Source organism: Lampetra planeri, chromosome 23, assembly GCF_965212315.1.
Source record: "Lampetra planeri chromosome 23, kcLamPlan1.2.h2, whole genome shotgun sequence".
In the NCBI taxonomy this organism is placed as follows: domain Eukaryota; kingdom Metazoa; phylum Chordata; class Hyperoartia; order Petromyzontiformes; family Petromyzontidae; genus Lampetra; species Lampetra planeri.
In genome coordinates, this window is record NC_136129.1 from 6,959,662 (window position 1) to 6,974,789 (window position 15,128).

At 49.4% G+C, this 15,128-nt stretch overlaps 1 protein-coding gene across 1 annotated transcript; it reads left to right on the forward strand.

The window, feature by feature from the left end:
• The first annotated feature begins 822 nt into the window (after window positions 1-822).
• On the forward strand, window positions 823-11,493 carry XPNPEP3 (X-prolyl aminopeptidase 3). The gene is made up of 10 exons (XM_078605011.1): window positions 823-1,073; window positions 3,194-3,349; window positions 3,677-3,901; window positions 4,715-5,085; window positions 5,477-5,539; window positions 6,369-6,482; window positions 7,105-7,190; window positions 7,825-8,008; window positions 9,436-9,556; window positions 10,373-11,493. Exons 1-10 carry the CDS (start codon window positions 1,022-1,024, stop codon window positions 10,531-10,533), a joined length of 1,533 nt encoding a protein of 510 aa, XP_078461137.1. The 5' UTR covers window positions 823-1,021; the 3' UTR covers window positions 10,534-11,493.
• Window positions 11,494-15,128: the final 3,635 nt, after the last annotated feature.

The following is a 15,128-nucleotide window of genomic DNA, read 5'->3' on the forward strand; positions in this document are numbered from 1 at the left end:
CCGACTGTCACACAACTCAATGCATTTACACCAGTGGCTCTTCACCTGAGGGTGCGAGATGCCCCAACTGTGAGGGTGGAGAGGGACATGGCCAGCTGATTTTAGAAGGTAAATCATCGAAATACAAATTAATGAAAGCTATGTATTTATCAATATATTTTTTACGATTGAGAACCAAAGGGGGGTGCCAAGGCTGCAGTAAAGGTTGAGAGCCACTGATTTCCACGTCGTTCTTTTTAATGGCATTGCGCAATATTCAAATTCCCCATGACATGTCCCGTATTTTGTACCACAGAGGTGGGAACCCGAGCAGGGGAACGAGGGGCTTTTTTATCCACAGAATAGAGGGGGGGGTGGTGTGAAGTGTGGGCGTGATCACACAAGGGGCGTAACTACACCAAGGGGTGGGAACCTATACTAATAGGGGTTTTCCCCTTTTTTCTGGCAACAAAACTAACACCTTTTGCAAGGAATCACGCTTACATTAACCACAATACTGGCAGTCAAATGCAAACAAAAAACAATACTCTGATAATTTATGCATTGTCTTTGAAACTGATTGGTCCACACCAGAAACAGCTTTTTTTTGCATTTGACTGCAAGTATTGTGGTTAATGTAAGCATGATTCCTTGCAAAAGGTGTCAGTTTTGTTGCCAAAAAAAGGGGGAAAACCCTATTAGTATATTTTGGTACTGGCAAAGGAGGTCCCATGATGGGTGGGAACCTTTTAATGCTTGTGGGCGGGGGGGAGGGGCTTACAGCGGTGGGGGGGGGGGGAAGCTGGGCGGAGCTTAAGTTGGCGGTGGGCGGGGCATGTGAAGGTCATGACCCCCGAGGGGCCGGGCTCGCGTCACGTGACCGGTACCGGGCTTGCTCTTCCTCTACCTCTCTCGCCCCCCCATCTCGCGGTTTTCTCCTCGCTCCGCCTTGTGGGGGGTCCCCTCTCCCAAACACTTTTCGTCGTCGTTGCTGTATCGCCGCACTGTCAACTCGCCGCCAACCCTCTCCGCCAAGCCCGCCATGGCGCTCGCCTTCCCGTGCCGGGCCGCGCTGAGCGCGCGCCGCGCCAACGGTGAGGGTCGTGACCCCGTTGAGTTGACGAGCCGTGACCCCGTGACCCGGATGTCAACATGCCCGGCACGTGTGTCGGCACGTGCGCGCGGGGTGCCTGATGAGATGTGTAGAAAATTCTAGATTTGAAGCTTTCGTGACTGCAAGGATTCATATGCTTAGGTTTTTTCGGTAAAGTCACGTAGGTAAAAAAATTTAAATTAATAAAAGTAAAATAAAAATCACGACGTTTCGGAGGCAACACACTTGATACAGCTATCGTGCTGTGACGGTTCCACCTGAAGACGGAGGCTTGTGTTGCCTCCGAAACGTCGTGATTTTTATTTTACTTTTATTAATTTGAATTTTTTACCTACGTGACTTTACCGAAAAAACCTAAGAATATGTGTAGAAAATATTTACCTTTTTATTTGTTTTGTTTTTTTGTATGTGGAGGGGACAGATATGGGAAGGAGCGGCGTTCGCTTGTTGTGTTGTATTTGTATACTCTACAGTCCGTTTAAAAAGTATATCTTTGCTCTGTTTTTTAAAGGGGCCGTCCATAAATGACGTCACGCTATTTTGGACGATTTTTGACCCCCCCCCTCTCTTTGTCACGCGGCGTCAAAAAAAGTCAGACCCCCCCTCCTCAAAGATGACGTCACAAAGCTCTGCCCCCCTCCCCCAAAATGAAATATGCTGCAAATCGCTTTAAAATATTGTCATTGTAGTGCGTATTTAATGTGGCGCTGCACTCTGATTTTGTAGGATAAAATATGTATTTAAAAGTCTATTTAATTAAGCAGAACGTGTTGTCTATATTTAAAGTTGCGCATTTTGATGTGACGTCACATTTCTCAAACCCCACCCTCGTCACATGTCTGACCCCCCCCCCCAGGTGCGTGACGTAATTTATGGACGGCCCCTAATATTTTATGACAATGAAATAATAATATTCACAATTTAACTTGGGATTCATTTACATTTTTAAGGAGTCTAGTCAGCAATGAAAAGGGTGCCTAAATTACCTTTTTAGATGGCTTTTTTTTGTAGGCCCTACTGCCAGCAGTGACATGAGCGAGCAATTGCAGGGCTGCGCTCTGCACGCATTTACAAGACTGGTGGTTTGCAAATCTTTCCAGAGTAATTGACGTCACGGTGATTTATATGATGTAATAATTTTAACAGCTAATTAATTTACCGTATTAAGCAATTATTGTGTAACTGACATCTGCCTTTTTACGGTTTACCCAAGAAAGCTACAGTACATTGAGGCTTAAAACTTTTTCAGGCGTGTCCTGACAAACTTTTCTCTGGAGGAGTGATGTTGCTACGTGTCATCTGCAGATCATTTGTCAGCTTGTCGATGTCAGGGTCGGGATCGGGATCGAACCCACGACCTCCTGTATACCGGGGGGGGGGGGGTAGTTAACACCTCTCCACCGCGGCGCCCAATCCTGCCGCCTATAAGCGTTGTAGACTGTAAAGTTGCAACGATGAAAAGACTTGAGGTCAGGCTGGTCGATGTGGACTGCAGTTGCATAACTTCAGTAATCTTCGTACTGGAAGTGCAGCAAAGAAAGCACGAACAAATACAATTGTGAAATACATTTACAATGGAACAAATATAATAATCATGATATCTTGATTTGAAGCTTTCGTGACTGCAGGAATCCATACTCTTTGGTTCTTTCGGGGTAAAGTCACGTAGGTATAAAATAAAATAAATCACGACGTTTTGGGCGCAACACAAGCGTCCGTCATCAGGTGGGACGCTTGTGTTGCGCCCGAAACGTCGCGATTTATTTTATTTTATACCTACGTGACTTTACCGAAAAAAACCAAAGTGTATAATCATTATACCCATATGTAATGGCGTATCGAGAGTGGGTGTTATTTTATCAAGTCTTTATCAGTAAGGTGTGGAGCATCATAAGACAATATGCAGGAGCAGCTAACCAACTGACACCAAATCTCAGGAACTGAATTCCCAGCACATGGAGCAAAACGTTGGACATCCTGCGGAGCAACACGCAGTGCAACCCATACATACTTCCGGGAGCTCTACTTTATGTATTGTTGCATAGCCCCCTGTCTGCCTGAGCCTGACGAATCGCTGCTGGCCGCCACGTTCGGTTACAGATGCAGTGCGGAATCTGAGGGCCTGGCTTCCGCAGACGCGGTGGTTCTGTCGGAGCGTGACGAGCGGACAGCCTGAGGGAGCCTCCAGCCCACAGCTGACGGGACGATACCTGGGCCAGCCGGCACCTCACACGCACCCTCATCTCCTCCAACCAGGTACCATATATGCACACATGCACAAAATGCAGACACCTGTACATACACACATTCAAAAAATATGTTTCATAATCCTAGGATCAGAGGACATCACTGTCGCACCCCAGGGTGAACTCAGAATGGCTCTAATTCGAGCCATGGAGCTTTTCCTGGGCCTGTACTTTGAAGGGGAACCCACGTTAGATTGAGACTTGTTGAAATGTTACAGACAAAATAAATTAATGACTAACTTTTTCAATGGACTCTGTAATTCCTGCTGCTGCTCGTATTGTACCATGTGCATATTGTGCTACCGCTCACAATGGGGGCGACGGTTAACGCTTGCAGGGGAGGTGATGCCAGGGTTCACGCGCGAGGAGTTTGCTCTGCGGCGGCACCGGCTGATGGCAGCAGTGCAGGCGGAGTCGCCAGGCAGCGTCGTCCTGGTGCCTTCCAACCCGACGTGCATCATGACCAACGACATCCCCTACCCCTTCCACCAGCACAGCGACCTGCTGTACCTTACCGGCTTCCAGGAACCCGACAGCTTGCTGCTGCTGCTGCCCAGACGAGGTGCCTAAATCCTCGGCGTGCAAAGCACGACATTAAAAACAATTGGGTGCTGTTTTATAGCAAAACAGCATCAATTAATAGCAGTGCCGGAGTTGAAGTCTTCTCCTGTGAATTCATTCTGCTTATTCACAGATAGCAGCTGCCAATTCATTCACTTGAGATGGCAGCTCCTGGATCGAGTGCCGCGATACTGGGTTTGAAGTTACCCGGTGAATGCTGGCTCACTGTGGCTTCACCTGCCCAACTCCCATAATGCATTGTGTGCTGTGACGTAGCTCTTTGCAGTCCTGACTCCCATCATGCACTGCGCGTTTTAATGTAGAAATTCTGGAGCATCAAGTCTTCCCTACGGTAAAGGTGCAGCAGTTATACCCCTTGACGTCACTAGATGGCGCACATGCAGCGCTCCAGAACGTTAAAGGATTGTGATATTTCACAAAGCTCAAAACACACTGCCTATGTTCATTCAATGAGCGACATTTGTTTTTTGACATGCTTCTTTCATCAACCCCTCCGAGAGTCATTTCAGACGATTTGTCTCTGTTGCGGGCAGTGGAGTAGAGTGGTTGGCATGGGCCCCGGTGAAGAGAATTACAAGGCGGTACCTCTTACTTTCTTTCCCTCTTCATAGCTCGGTGCCTCGGCTCCCCCGGTCCATTGGGCCCTGGTGCATTTGTATGGCCAGCACGTATGATAGTTATGCCACTGCTTTTTAGCTGAGGGAATCTCAGCTAAAAAAACAATCCTTGGAGCAGCTGCACGAGAGAGTGAATCACGCGAGCAAGCGATCAAAACCAAAAAACTTTTGCCTAGGTGGGGCGACTGCGGCTACCCACAAGGCCGTGCTGCTGGTGCCTCCGCGCGACGCGACGCGGGAGCTTTGGGACGGGCCGCGCTCAGGCCCGGACGGTGCGGTGGCCCTTACGGGCGTGGACGAGGCCTTCCCGCTGCAGGAGTTGGCACGCGTGTTGGCGCATGCCGGCGAACCCCCCGCGTGGTGGTACTACCCGCACAGGGACCCCCCGCACCCGGAGATGCACGAGCGGCACGTGGGGCCAATGCTGGCGCCAGCGGCGGCGCAGGGCCGCGTGCACTCGCTGCGTAAACACGTGGCCGCGCTACGCCTCGTCAAGTCGCAGGCGGAGGTGCGCGTCATGAGGGCTGCTGCGGAGATCACGGCGCAGGTGAGGGCGGGGTGTGAGCTGTGACGGTAAGCGAGGGGGTAAATGGGCTAGTGAGTGAGTATCGGTGTGGGTGATTGAGTGACCCAGTGAGTGAGTGTTTGACGCGTTGAGTGAGAGACCCAGTGTGCGTGAGTAAACTTGTAACAGGTGCACGAGAGCAATTGAGTGACCCCGTGAGTGAATGGAGTCACCCTGTGAGACATAGACCCAGTGAGTGAGTGGATGACGCTACGGAGTGAGTGACCCAGTGAGTGAGCGAGTGCGTGACCCATCCCAGTGAGTGTGAGTGGTACTATGAAGAGTGAGTGAGTGGGCTAGTGACTGACTATGTGAGTAAATAACCCTACGAGTGACTGAGTTGACTCTGTGGCCCCATGGTGCGGTGCTGCAGGCGATGGTGGAGACGATGCGAGCGAGCTCCCCGCCTGTGGACGAGGCATTCCTCTACGCCAAGGTGCTCCGATGCCTTCCTCATCGTTCACAGAGAGTGTCAGAACTACAAACTATGAACTAAATTATTTACCAAGTAAGGTCCACTGGGCTTACAGGTCTTTTTCAGAAGCGACCTGGCCACAAATGATAGCCCAATGAAGTGGCTTATCACGTGGCAAATTATAGCAGCAGCCAAATACTCTAAACTCACGTTTCTAAATGTGGAGGGAAAAACCGGAGGACCCGGAGCAAACTCCAGAAATACAGGCGTCAGGGTCGAGATCGAACCCACGACCTCCTTCATATTTCTGATCGATTAATTGACTTAATGGGCTCATCATCCCAGCTTTCCACAGCAGAAACACTTGGTCATAAAAAAGGAAAGGAGAAATGACCCGCCATGATTAGTTTGCATGCAACTAGGCATCAATGATCTATTAACCCTTACGATACATAAATCCAAATTATGCCCGTAACATTCAGTTAAATGTGATTTTGTGCAAGCTATATGCTGAATGCTCATGGAAAATTTTGCCGAATAACCCGGACAAAAATTACAAAATGATACTAAAAGAAAAACAATGACAGTAGTGCAGTTTGTTGAAGCAATCAATTACTCTGCCGATTATCGGTCCATTCACTTGACTAATCTTGATATAACACAATAATATTTTGGGAAAATTAGTGCCACTGTTCGCCAGTGTTATCTGATTCGTCGAGATAGTCGACAGGAGACAATTAAGAATCGCTTATAGAATAAAATCAATATCCCGAATCATGAGCATGGATTCGCTTGATTCAGGATGAATCGTTTCAGCGCCGTTGTGTTGCGTTGTGCGTGCACGGTGCAGTTTGAGTTTGAGTGCCGGGCCCTTGGAGCTGAGATCCTCGCGTACCCCCCCGTGGTGGCTGGAGGGAACCGCGCCAACATCCTGCACTACGTGAAGAACAACCAGATTATACAGGTGACTGCACACCCGATGGGCACCCACATGCACACTTGCAAATAGGCACGTATGCGTGTGTGTGTGATGGGCAGCGCCAGTAGTGTAACGGTTAGCAGGCTGCACTATGAACCCGGCGACCCGAGTTCGATTCATGTTCACACAATATCGGCGACAAATATTTGAATCGGTCCCGGGTTTCCCCTACGTCAATTCAACATCAAATAGGTACCTGGTGCGATGTGTAAAAATCGCTACCGAGGAGACAAAGGCGGCCAGGCGTGGTGCTGACCACCCACCCCCTCGTGTGCCGTGCCGCCCTTGATAGGTGCTCGCTAACAGCACTTCCCCCGACAGCCTATGTATGTCTGTTGAACTTCTTTCATGCCTTATGTAGCCAATTTTGCTAATCAGAGGTGTTGAGTTTAACACGTAGGCTTTCGCGACCAACATTATTCATAATATAGGTTTTTGGGTCAGATCGCGTTATTTATAAATGTGTCGTAACCCTCCACCAACCCGACACGGCCAAACAGTAAAAAACGTGTCACGTTTTTCAAAGGACAAAATAATTCACTTCTTTAGCCCACCGGAGGTGTTGAGGTGAGACGGGGGATCTTTGTCTTTGCGTGACGCTGTGCAGGATGGAGAGATGGTGCTGTTGGATGGAGGCTGTGAGCTCCACGGCTACGCGAGTGACGTCACCCGCACCTGGCCCGTGTCGGGCTGGTACGACGCAGCAGCGTTCACACCAGCAGCAGCAGCAGCAGTGCTCTTACAAACACTTGTGACACCAACCCCCCCCGCCAAACCCCCACCAGTGATTCTGTGGAATGTAAAAAAAAAATATTTAAGAATCAATTTGTGTTTCTCGTTTTTTACCAGCTCGTTTATATTGCTTCTTGTTTTTCCGTCTCGCGCGTTCTAAATTGCGTCATTAGCCTAGCTGTAAGAGCTTATCACTTGCATAGAATGTGTAATGCATATGATTATCACTGGGGGTGTATTATACGTAAAATGTATGCTATGACTGCTTCGCAGTGAACGTTGAAGATTCGCTTGCGGCATTTGAAACGAGTCGGCCATTGTGTGCCAGTGTCATGGTCCATATTTGTAAATTTTTGTTTTTAATTGCGACTCAACACCAGCCCAGTACAAAGCACCGGTCACAGTCCAGGAAGGGGGCAACGGAAACTCCGCGAACAAAAACCCGAGGGCTTAACGAAGGGGAATACAAAATAAATAAAAAGCACCCACAAATGATACGTGCGATGCGTTGTCCTGAGATTGAGAATCTATTGCCAATCGATGCCTCAGTTACCCGGCTGCTCGTTTTTGCACCCCCCCCCTCCCCCCCCACCAGCTTCTCGGGACCCCAGGCGGAGTTGTATGAGGCCGTCCTGGACGTGCAGAAGCTGTGCCTGTGCGGGTGCCGCGCGGGCTCCACCATGGAGGGCCTCTACTCCCTCATGCTGCTCCAGCTCGGCCAACGGCTCCAGGGGCTCGGCATCCTCGACGGCGGCCTTTCCCCCGGCGCCGCCGCCAAGGCAAGCGCTCGCCGCTCGTCGCGCAGGGGGTTCACGGTTCTGATCTGGCAGGCCGCCCCGGTTACTGCTGCGGATGGCGTATTAACCATCTATGACTCTACGCCGTCCTCTTCACCGCACAGCAGTCGCCGTGAATCATCGCGGCGCTGGGTCCAGTCGCCGACGTTGCCGGGCGGTTATCGCGGAGGTTTGAGCCCAGTGGCTTGTGTGTGTGTACATGAAAAGGGTGGCCGCACAGACTGTAACAACTACAGGGGTATTTCACTCCTCAGTGTGCCGGGAAAGGTCCTGGCAAGGATTATTCAACCTCGCCTTGCCAGGCACGCTGAGGAGAGGCTTGCGGAGCCCCAATGCGGTTTCAGGAAAGGGCGGTCCTGCACAAATGCCATATTTTCTGTCCGTCTACTACAGCAGAGATGTAGAGAATTCCAACAAGATCTACATCTCTGCTTTATTGACCTGGTCAAGGCCTAGGATACCATCAGTAGGCCTGGGCTCTGGGTTGTTCTTCGTGCTTTTGGAGTCCCTGACCCGCTGCTCACGATCATTAAGGATCTTCATGATGGTGAGCGGGCCCGAGTAAAACTACGTGGCCGGGAGTCGGAACCATTCCCTGTTCACTTTGGGGTGCGACAGGGATGTCCTCTGGCTCCCACATTATTTAACATCCATTTCGACCATGGAGTTCGGGAAGCCTTCAATAGCTGTACCGGAGGAATTTCCATCTGTTACAGATACAATGGGAGGCTGATCGATGCCCGGGTGCGGTCAAGGGATGGCTGCCTATTGCTAAACCATGTTATGTATGCCGATGATCTGGTAATTGCTGCTCACTCGAAAGGAGGAGTTAGAGGTGCTGCTGCTGAACCTGGAGCTTGCCACGAAGAGGTGGGGACTTACCATCGGCGGACACTCCACTCCCACAACTCCAAATTGGTGATAGGGCAGTTGTGGAGATAGTGGAGAGTTTCCCATACCTGGGCAGCATGCTCATGAACCAGCTTCGGTTTGACAGCAGAGGTCTCACACCGAATCAGTCGAGCGGAATTATCTTTTCATCGGCTGCATAACGCTGTGTGGAAGCTACCTGGTCTGTCGCTCCACATGAAGCTTCAGGTCTTCTCGGCCACGGTTATTCCCTCCCTTCTCTATGCTTGCGAAACGTGGACCCCCCCCTAATGGAACATCTTCGCCGGTTAGAAACATTTAGGCTGGCCTTCCTACGATCCATCCTGGGTTTAACCAGACTGGATTGTGTGAGGAGCTCACATATTTTTGAAATATCTGGACAAAGTCCCATCGGTGAGCTCCTCCGGCAGGCAAGGCTGCGTTGGCTGGGTCATGTAGACTTTTTTTGGATCGTCTGATTTTCAGATTCTTCAGAAAAATCGAGAGCACCACCCGAGCGTGAGCGTGTGTATTTACAGGCGGCACGGCAGTACTGCCCACACCACGTAGGCCACTACCTGGGCATGGACGTGCACGATACTCCGGACGTGTCGCGCAGCATCGCCCTGCAGCCTGGCATGGCCATCACCATCGAACCTGGCAAGTCCCTCCTCCAACTCTCCCCGACAAAGGCAGATATCCCCTGTGTAGCCTTTAACAGGCTGTTGGGGCAAGTGCTGTAAGTGAGCACCCACGAAGGCCAGCACAGCGCACGAGGGGCCGCCCGCCTTTGACTTCCCAGTGCTGATGTTTTCACCACACCGAGTACTCATTTAAGGTCGGGTTGACCTAGGGGAGAGTCGGGTCTGGTCAGTGGGGAATTGAACCAGGTTCACGGCATTCGCCGGGATCGTAGTGCAATGCGCTCACTGCTACACTACGTCACAAACATATGCAGGTTATTATTTTGTGCAGTGTCTGCTCCATAGCTCTCTCCATTGCGTTGCTGGGTTGCACCGCGCGTTGTCCGACATTTCAGTTCCGGAAAAAGCTCGCAAGCGCTTGCGGCGAAACGTCAGACACCGTGCCAGACAAACGGGTGCAGTAAAAACCCCAAAAAGCATCGGAGCGCTTTCGTGACTGCAGGGATTCATCTTCTTGGTTCTTTCGGTAAAGTCACGTAGAAGGGAAATAATAGAATAATAAAAATAAAACATAATAAAATGATTCTCACGACGTCTCGGCCACAACGCAAGCAGCCGTCAGACCTGTTCTTCACCTGAGGACGGCTGCTTGCGTTGTGGCCGATACGTCGTAAGAATTATTTTGTTATGTTTTATTTGTATTATTTTATTATTTCCCTTCTACGTGACTTTACCGAAAGAACCAAGAAGAAGACATCGGAGCGCCGTCGGGCTAACTAACGTCCCCGGTGTTCCCCCCCCACTCCCCGCCCCCCCCCCACCCCCGGCCTAGGCCTGTACATTCCCCGCGCGGACGAGTCTGTGCCCGCACGCTTTCGGGGCCTGGGCGTGCGCGTGGAAGACGACGTCGTGATCACAGAGGCCGAGCCCCTCGTGCTCTCCTCCTCTTGCCCCAAGGAGCGGCGCCACATCGAGGACATCGTCGCCAAGTGACCGGGCCAGAGAGCGGCGCGGCGCCTTTGCCTGCTGTTGTTTTGCGTAGAGAGGCGCACGGTCCGGGTCCTGCAGCCGCCCGCTCCCGTTAACACCGCGCCGGGCGCGTTGACGGCGAAACGCGGCCACCGCCTGCTTCACAGCGGGTGGTTAAAGTAGCGGCCGCGTCGTTCGAAAAACAGTGTTAGGCCGCTTGTGCCGGCTTCGCACCTCGGTGGATGACGTCGGTGGAGGCTTTGGTTGAAAGGCAGGCGGCAGCGAGGTGAGATTCAAAGTCTCGGCTTGAAGGTGAGCCGGGGAAGTTGCGCCGTCGTGGTGTGAAATGGAGGTCAACGGCTTTTGAGATGGGTCTGTCACTTGATTAGGGCGGTGAAGTTTGGCCAAATAAGCACCACGACCCACGCGGCGTGGGGAGGCTTTCATCAAGCAGTGGTTTTTAACAAACGTGTTGCGCTCGTTCCTTGTAATGGATTGAACGATTAACATCCCTCCGCCTCGTTTTAAGAATTATTTATTTTAACTTTGTGGTAAATGGGTGCTCCCCTCGTGGTTACAGGGGTGACGTGAACTCATCGCGTGCAACATATACGAGTCGAAATATATTTATTCCGACACGGTTTGATGCCTGTATATTGGGAGCTTAAGAAACGATATAAACCGATGAATTTATGCATTGTTCCACCCCGAGTGCCATATCTGAAATCGCTAAACTTTAAATTTACCCAGGTTTAGCAAACAGTATCGGGCCGGTAATCTCTTGTGCCCATTTTAGGTCACCGAGCTCCTGCACTGAATTATGGTCCCCCTTTTTGCGAAAGTTGCTAAATTATTTTGCAAGTTCACTGCCGTGGAAGAAACACAGCATTCTGTTTACACCACAGTTGTTGTTGACGAAGGTGGGCGGAGGCAGCAAAGCAAACCTCGTTAAAGAGGAGAGGGACATTTGAGACACGGCGCGGAGAGAAATACTCGACAGGCGAAGTCACCTCTCCTCCCAGGGATCGGCGATCCAGACAGCCTCATCGTTGCGGAGGATAATACTGGTAGGAACCTCCTGGTTACACCAGCCCACAGGGGATTATTGTGTCCGTCCGTCCGTCGTGCATCTAAAAATGGGAGGGGTGGGGCTGGGTGGAGAGGGGAGGGTGGGGAGGGGCTGGGTGGGGGTTGGGAGGGGTGGGGCTGGGTGGGGAGGGGCTGGTCACCCCGTGGTGCCCTTATAAAACTCAACGTTTAACCTACTCACGCCGGCTTGTGCCCGCCATCACAGTCGGGCATGTTTGCGGAATACACCACGCCGCCGTTGACCCTGGCCATTGACCGAGCAACCCAACGTTCCGACCAGCTCCCTCCGCAGGAGGAATGTGTTGTCTGATGAGTGCACCCCCGGAATCTAGGAGCAGTGGCTGTGCTGGAAACTTGGATTGGACTTTGGAAGGAATTTCGCCAACGTCGCTCGTTCGCGGTTTAATGTCGTGGCGTTCTTTGCTCTTCTTGCTTCTTGTGAATGCAAAAAGACAAGAAAACGTCAATTAAAAACTCTAAATTTTGCAAACTTCTTCGTACTTGTCGTTTTTTTCGCTGCAGTTTTTTAAAGTTTAAAGAAGGCAGACGAATACGAGTTGAATTATTTTGTTAAATCGGCGATCTTAAAGGTTTATTTGGATAGATATATACGGTAAGTGGTGGGATTTTTACAGGCGCCTCGGGTGTTTAAAGCCTGTTTCGGCACCGAACTGTCCGTGTCGAGATCAGAGTTCAAACCCGGGACTCCCGCTTAAGGTAGTAAGTAACTCGACGTAATCATTAATGTTGCAAAGAATATAAATCATAAATAGCAGACTATCTCCTTGACTTATCCGTCCCTCCACGTTAAAAAGTTAAAGTATTTCTTACTCCACACAATCCTTTAGCTGCAGTATTTTTCACAGAACCCATTGGCCACACGGCCTTCTGGGAATGCACTCCCAGAAGGCCGTGCGGCTGATGGCTTGCATGAAAAATACTTTCACTTGGGCAGGTGTGAAATCCACAGCAAGAAAACCGCCACTTTTTTCTAATTTTCTTGCTGTGGATTTCACACCTGACGATTGCTTGTGTTGCAGTCGAAACGTCTTGAGAATTGTATTGCTTTATATTTGTATTATTTTAATAAGAATAAGCTTTACCATTATTGCCAATAAAGCAGGTGTTAAGATGTTCAAACACAATACCTATTCCAAGGCCATCGAATCTGCATTAACCCCAGATACTTGTGGCAAATCGTGCAAACAAGCATGCTCTGATAACCCACGCACTGTCTTTGGCACTGATTGGCCTACACCAGATACGGCCTTCTTTATGGCCTCGTCCCACCAGTGTTAGGACCACAGGACAGTACAAAGGCGATACAAAGTATCAGAACATTAATAGATCGGGTTGAACAGTTACATGTATGGGACCTTTTTGCCAGTTAAGCCACCGCTGTTTTTTTTATATCAGCGAAGAGACGCACTGCGGTCTGATTCTCGGCCGTGCCAAACGTACGTGGTGAGTGATAATCTGAACTGGTTAGGATCTCCCCCTAGGTTGGCTCGGCATCAAATGAGTTGTACCCTTTATTTTAGAATATGGATGTGTATTTAGACTGGAGGAATCCGCTTTTTTTCACAGATGTCAGTCGTGACAACGGCACCCAGTATAGAAATCATGAATAGGAGTGTAAAGTACAAGAAAAGTGAACAAATCACCCAACCACATACGAATAAAACTAAACCATCTCCATCCTACCAGGCAAATTCCACTGAAGTATTAAACTTATTTTTCAAAAACGACCCGGCCTCAAATGATAGCTCAACAAAGTAGCCCATCATTTGAACATTTACGGCAGCAAAATAATCTAAATAGTCTAAACGCATGTTTCTAAGTGTGGAGGGGAAAAAAGCAGAGGACCCGAATAAAAAAATCCACGCGACCACGGGGAGAACACGCGAACTTCAACTCGACTGGCGCCAGGGTCGGGATCACATCCCTGACCTTCTGCAGAGCAGGCGAGGATGATAACATCTCACCACCGGAGATGAACTAAGGGGCCGTCCATAAATGACGTCACGCACCTCGGGAGGGGGGGGGGTCAGACATTTGTGACGATGTGTGAATGGGGGGAGGGTTTGAGAAATGTGACGTCACATCAAATTGCGCAACTTGAAATAAATTTAGACAACACGTTCTACTTAATTGAATCGACTTTTTAATAAATGTTTCTCCTACAACATCAGAGTGCAGCGTCACATTAAATACGCACTACAACGATAATAGTTTAAAGCGATTTGAAGCATGTTTTATTTGGGGGGGGGGGGGCAGAGCTTTGTGACGTCATATTTGAGGGGGGGTCTGACTTTTTGTGACGCCGTGTGACGAAAGGGGGGGGGGGTCAAAAATCGTCCAAAATCGCGTGACGTCATTTATGGACGGCCCCTAATCCCATTGACGTGAGTGAAACATCGTCGCCTCTTTTGCATGGGCGACATGGGTTGCGTCTAAAACTATTTTAGAACACAACTGAACAAATGTAGGCAACATTTTACAGTACATTAATACGGTACAATATGTATAAGCCCTAACAAAAACATAAATTTTCACTTAAAAGTAAAATATAATTCAGATATATAACTTTCGGCAAGTGACAGGATATAGCTAGAACTATAGTTCGGTGTGCAAACATCACCAGGTGGGGGGGGGGGGGACAGAGGTGGTTGCTATCCACACCACTCGCCCTCACCAGCCCTTCTGGCCTTCACGATTGCTCACGAATCGCACTTGCCTCAACAGCCTCGACAAGGCGACCACCTGGGGAATGTTTACCTTTGGTGTTGCATCGGTGCTGTGTGTGAAACCAATATTTGTGTTCTAGATTTGAAGCTTTCGTGGCTGCAAGGATGGAGCAGTTGCACCTGATGACGGAGGCTTGTGTTGCTTCCAAAACGTCGTGATTTAATTTAGTTATTTTCATTTATTGTTATTCTATTTTATTATTTTTACCTACGTGACTTTACCGAAAGAATCTAAGAGTACAATGTTTGTGTGGTCTGTGTTCAGGTCCATGTCAACGGGTTGTCAGAATCAGAATCTTTATGTATAGTGGAGGAATCCGATTAGCAATAAAAGCTATTTTTTCACAGATGTCCATTAGGGCCGAGTCAGAACGTGACAACACCGCTGTGTGTGTGTCCCTCTAATTGTGTGCGTCTGCCATTCTGTGTCAGTGCTTGCTGTTGTGTATTGTTGTTTGTTTAACATTTTATTCTCAGTAGCTGGGTGAGCCTTTTGTTCGTCTATATTGTTCAAGTTTTACTTGCGAAACATTTCTTCGGAAAATCTGTTGGACAGAAAATATATCAATGATAAATAGAATAGAATGCTTTTTACTGCACTGCATGTCCTTCCAACAAAATGTTTTTTGTGAAAAGGATTTTTAAAATATGATGTCCATTACCCTGTATTCGGTAGCGTCGAGGCCTTTAGGACACAGGGCATGAGAATTTAGCTGTACGTGATGCGTTCCATTCAGTCGCTGAACCTTCTCATCAGGAAACTACCGTGGAGAAAAAAAAAAC

Coding starts and splice junctions, on each gene's coding strand:
- XPNPEP3 (XM_078605011.1), top strand. CDS start 1,022: ATGGCGCTCGCCTTCCCGTGCCGGGCCGCGCTGAGCGCGCGCCGCGCC. Junction 6,483..7,104: donor AGAACAACCAGATTATACAG/GTGACTGCACAC, acceptor GACGCTGTGCAG/GATGGAGAGATGGTGCTGTT. Junction 7,191..7,824: donor ACCTGGCCCGTGTCGGGCTG/GTACGACGCAGC, acceptor CCCCCCCACCAG/CTTCTCGGGACCCCAGGCGG.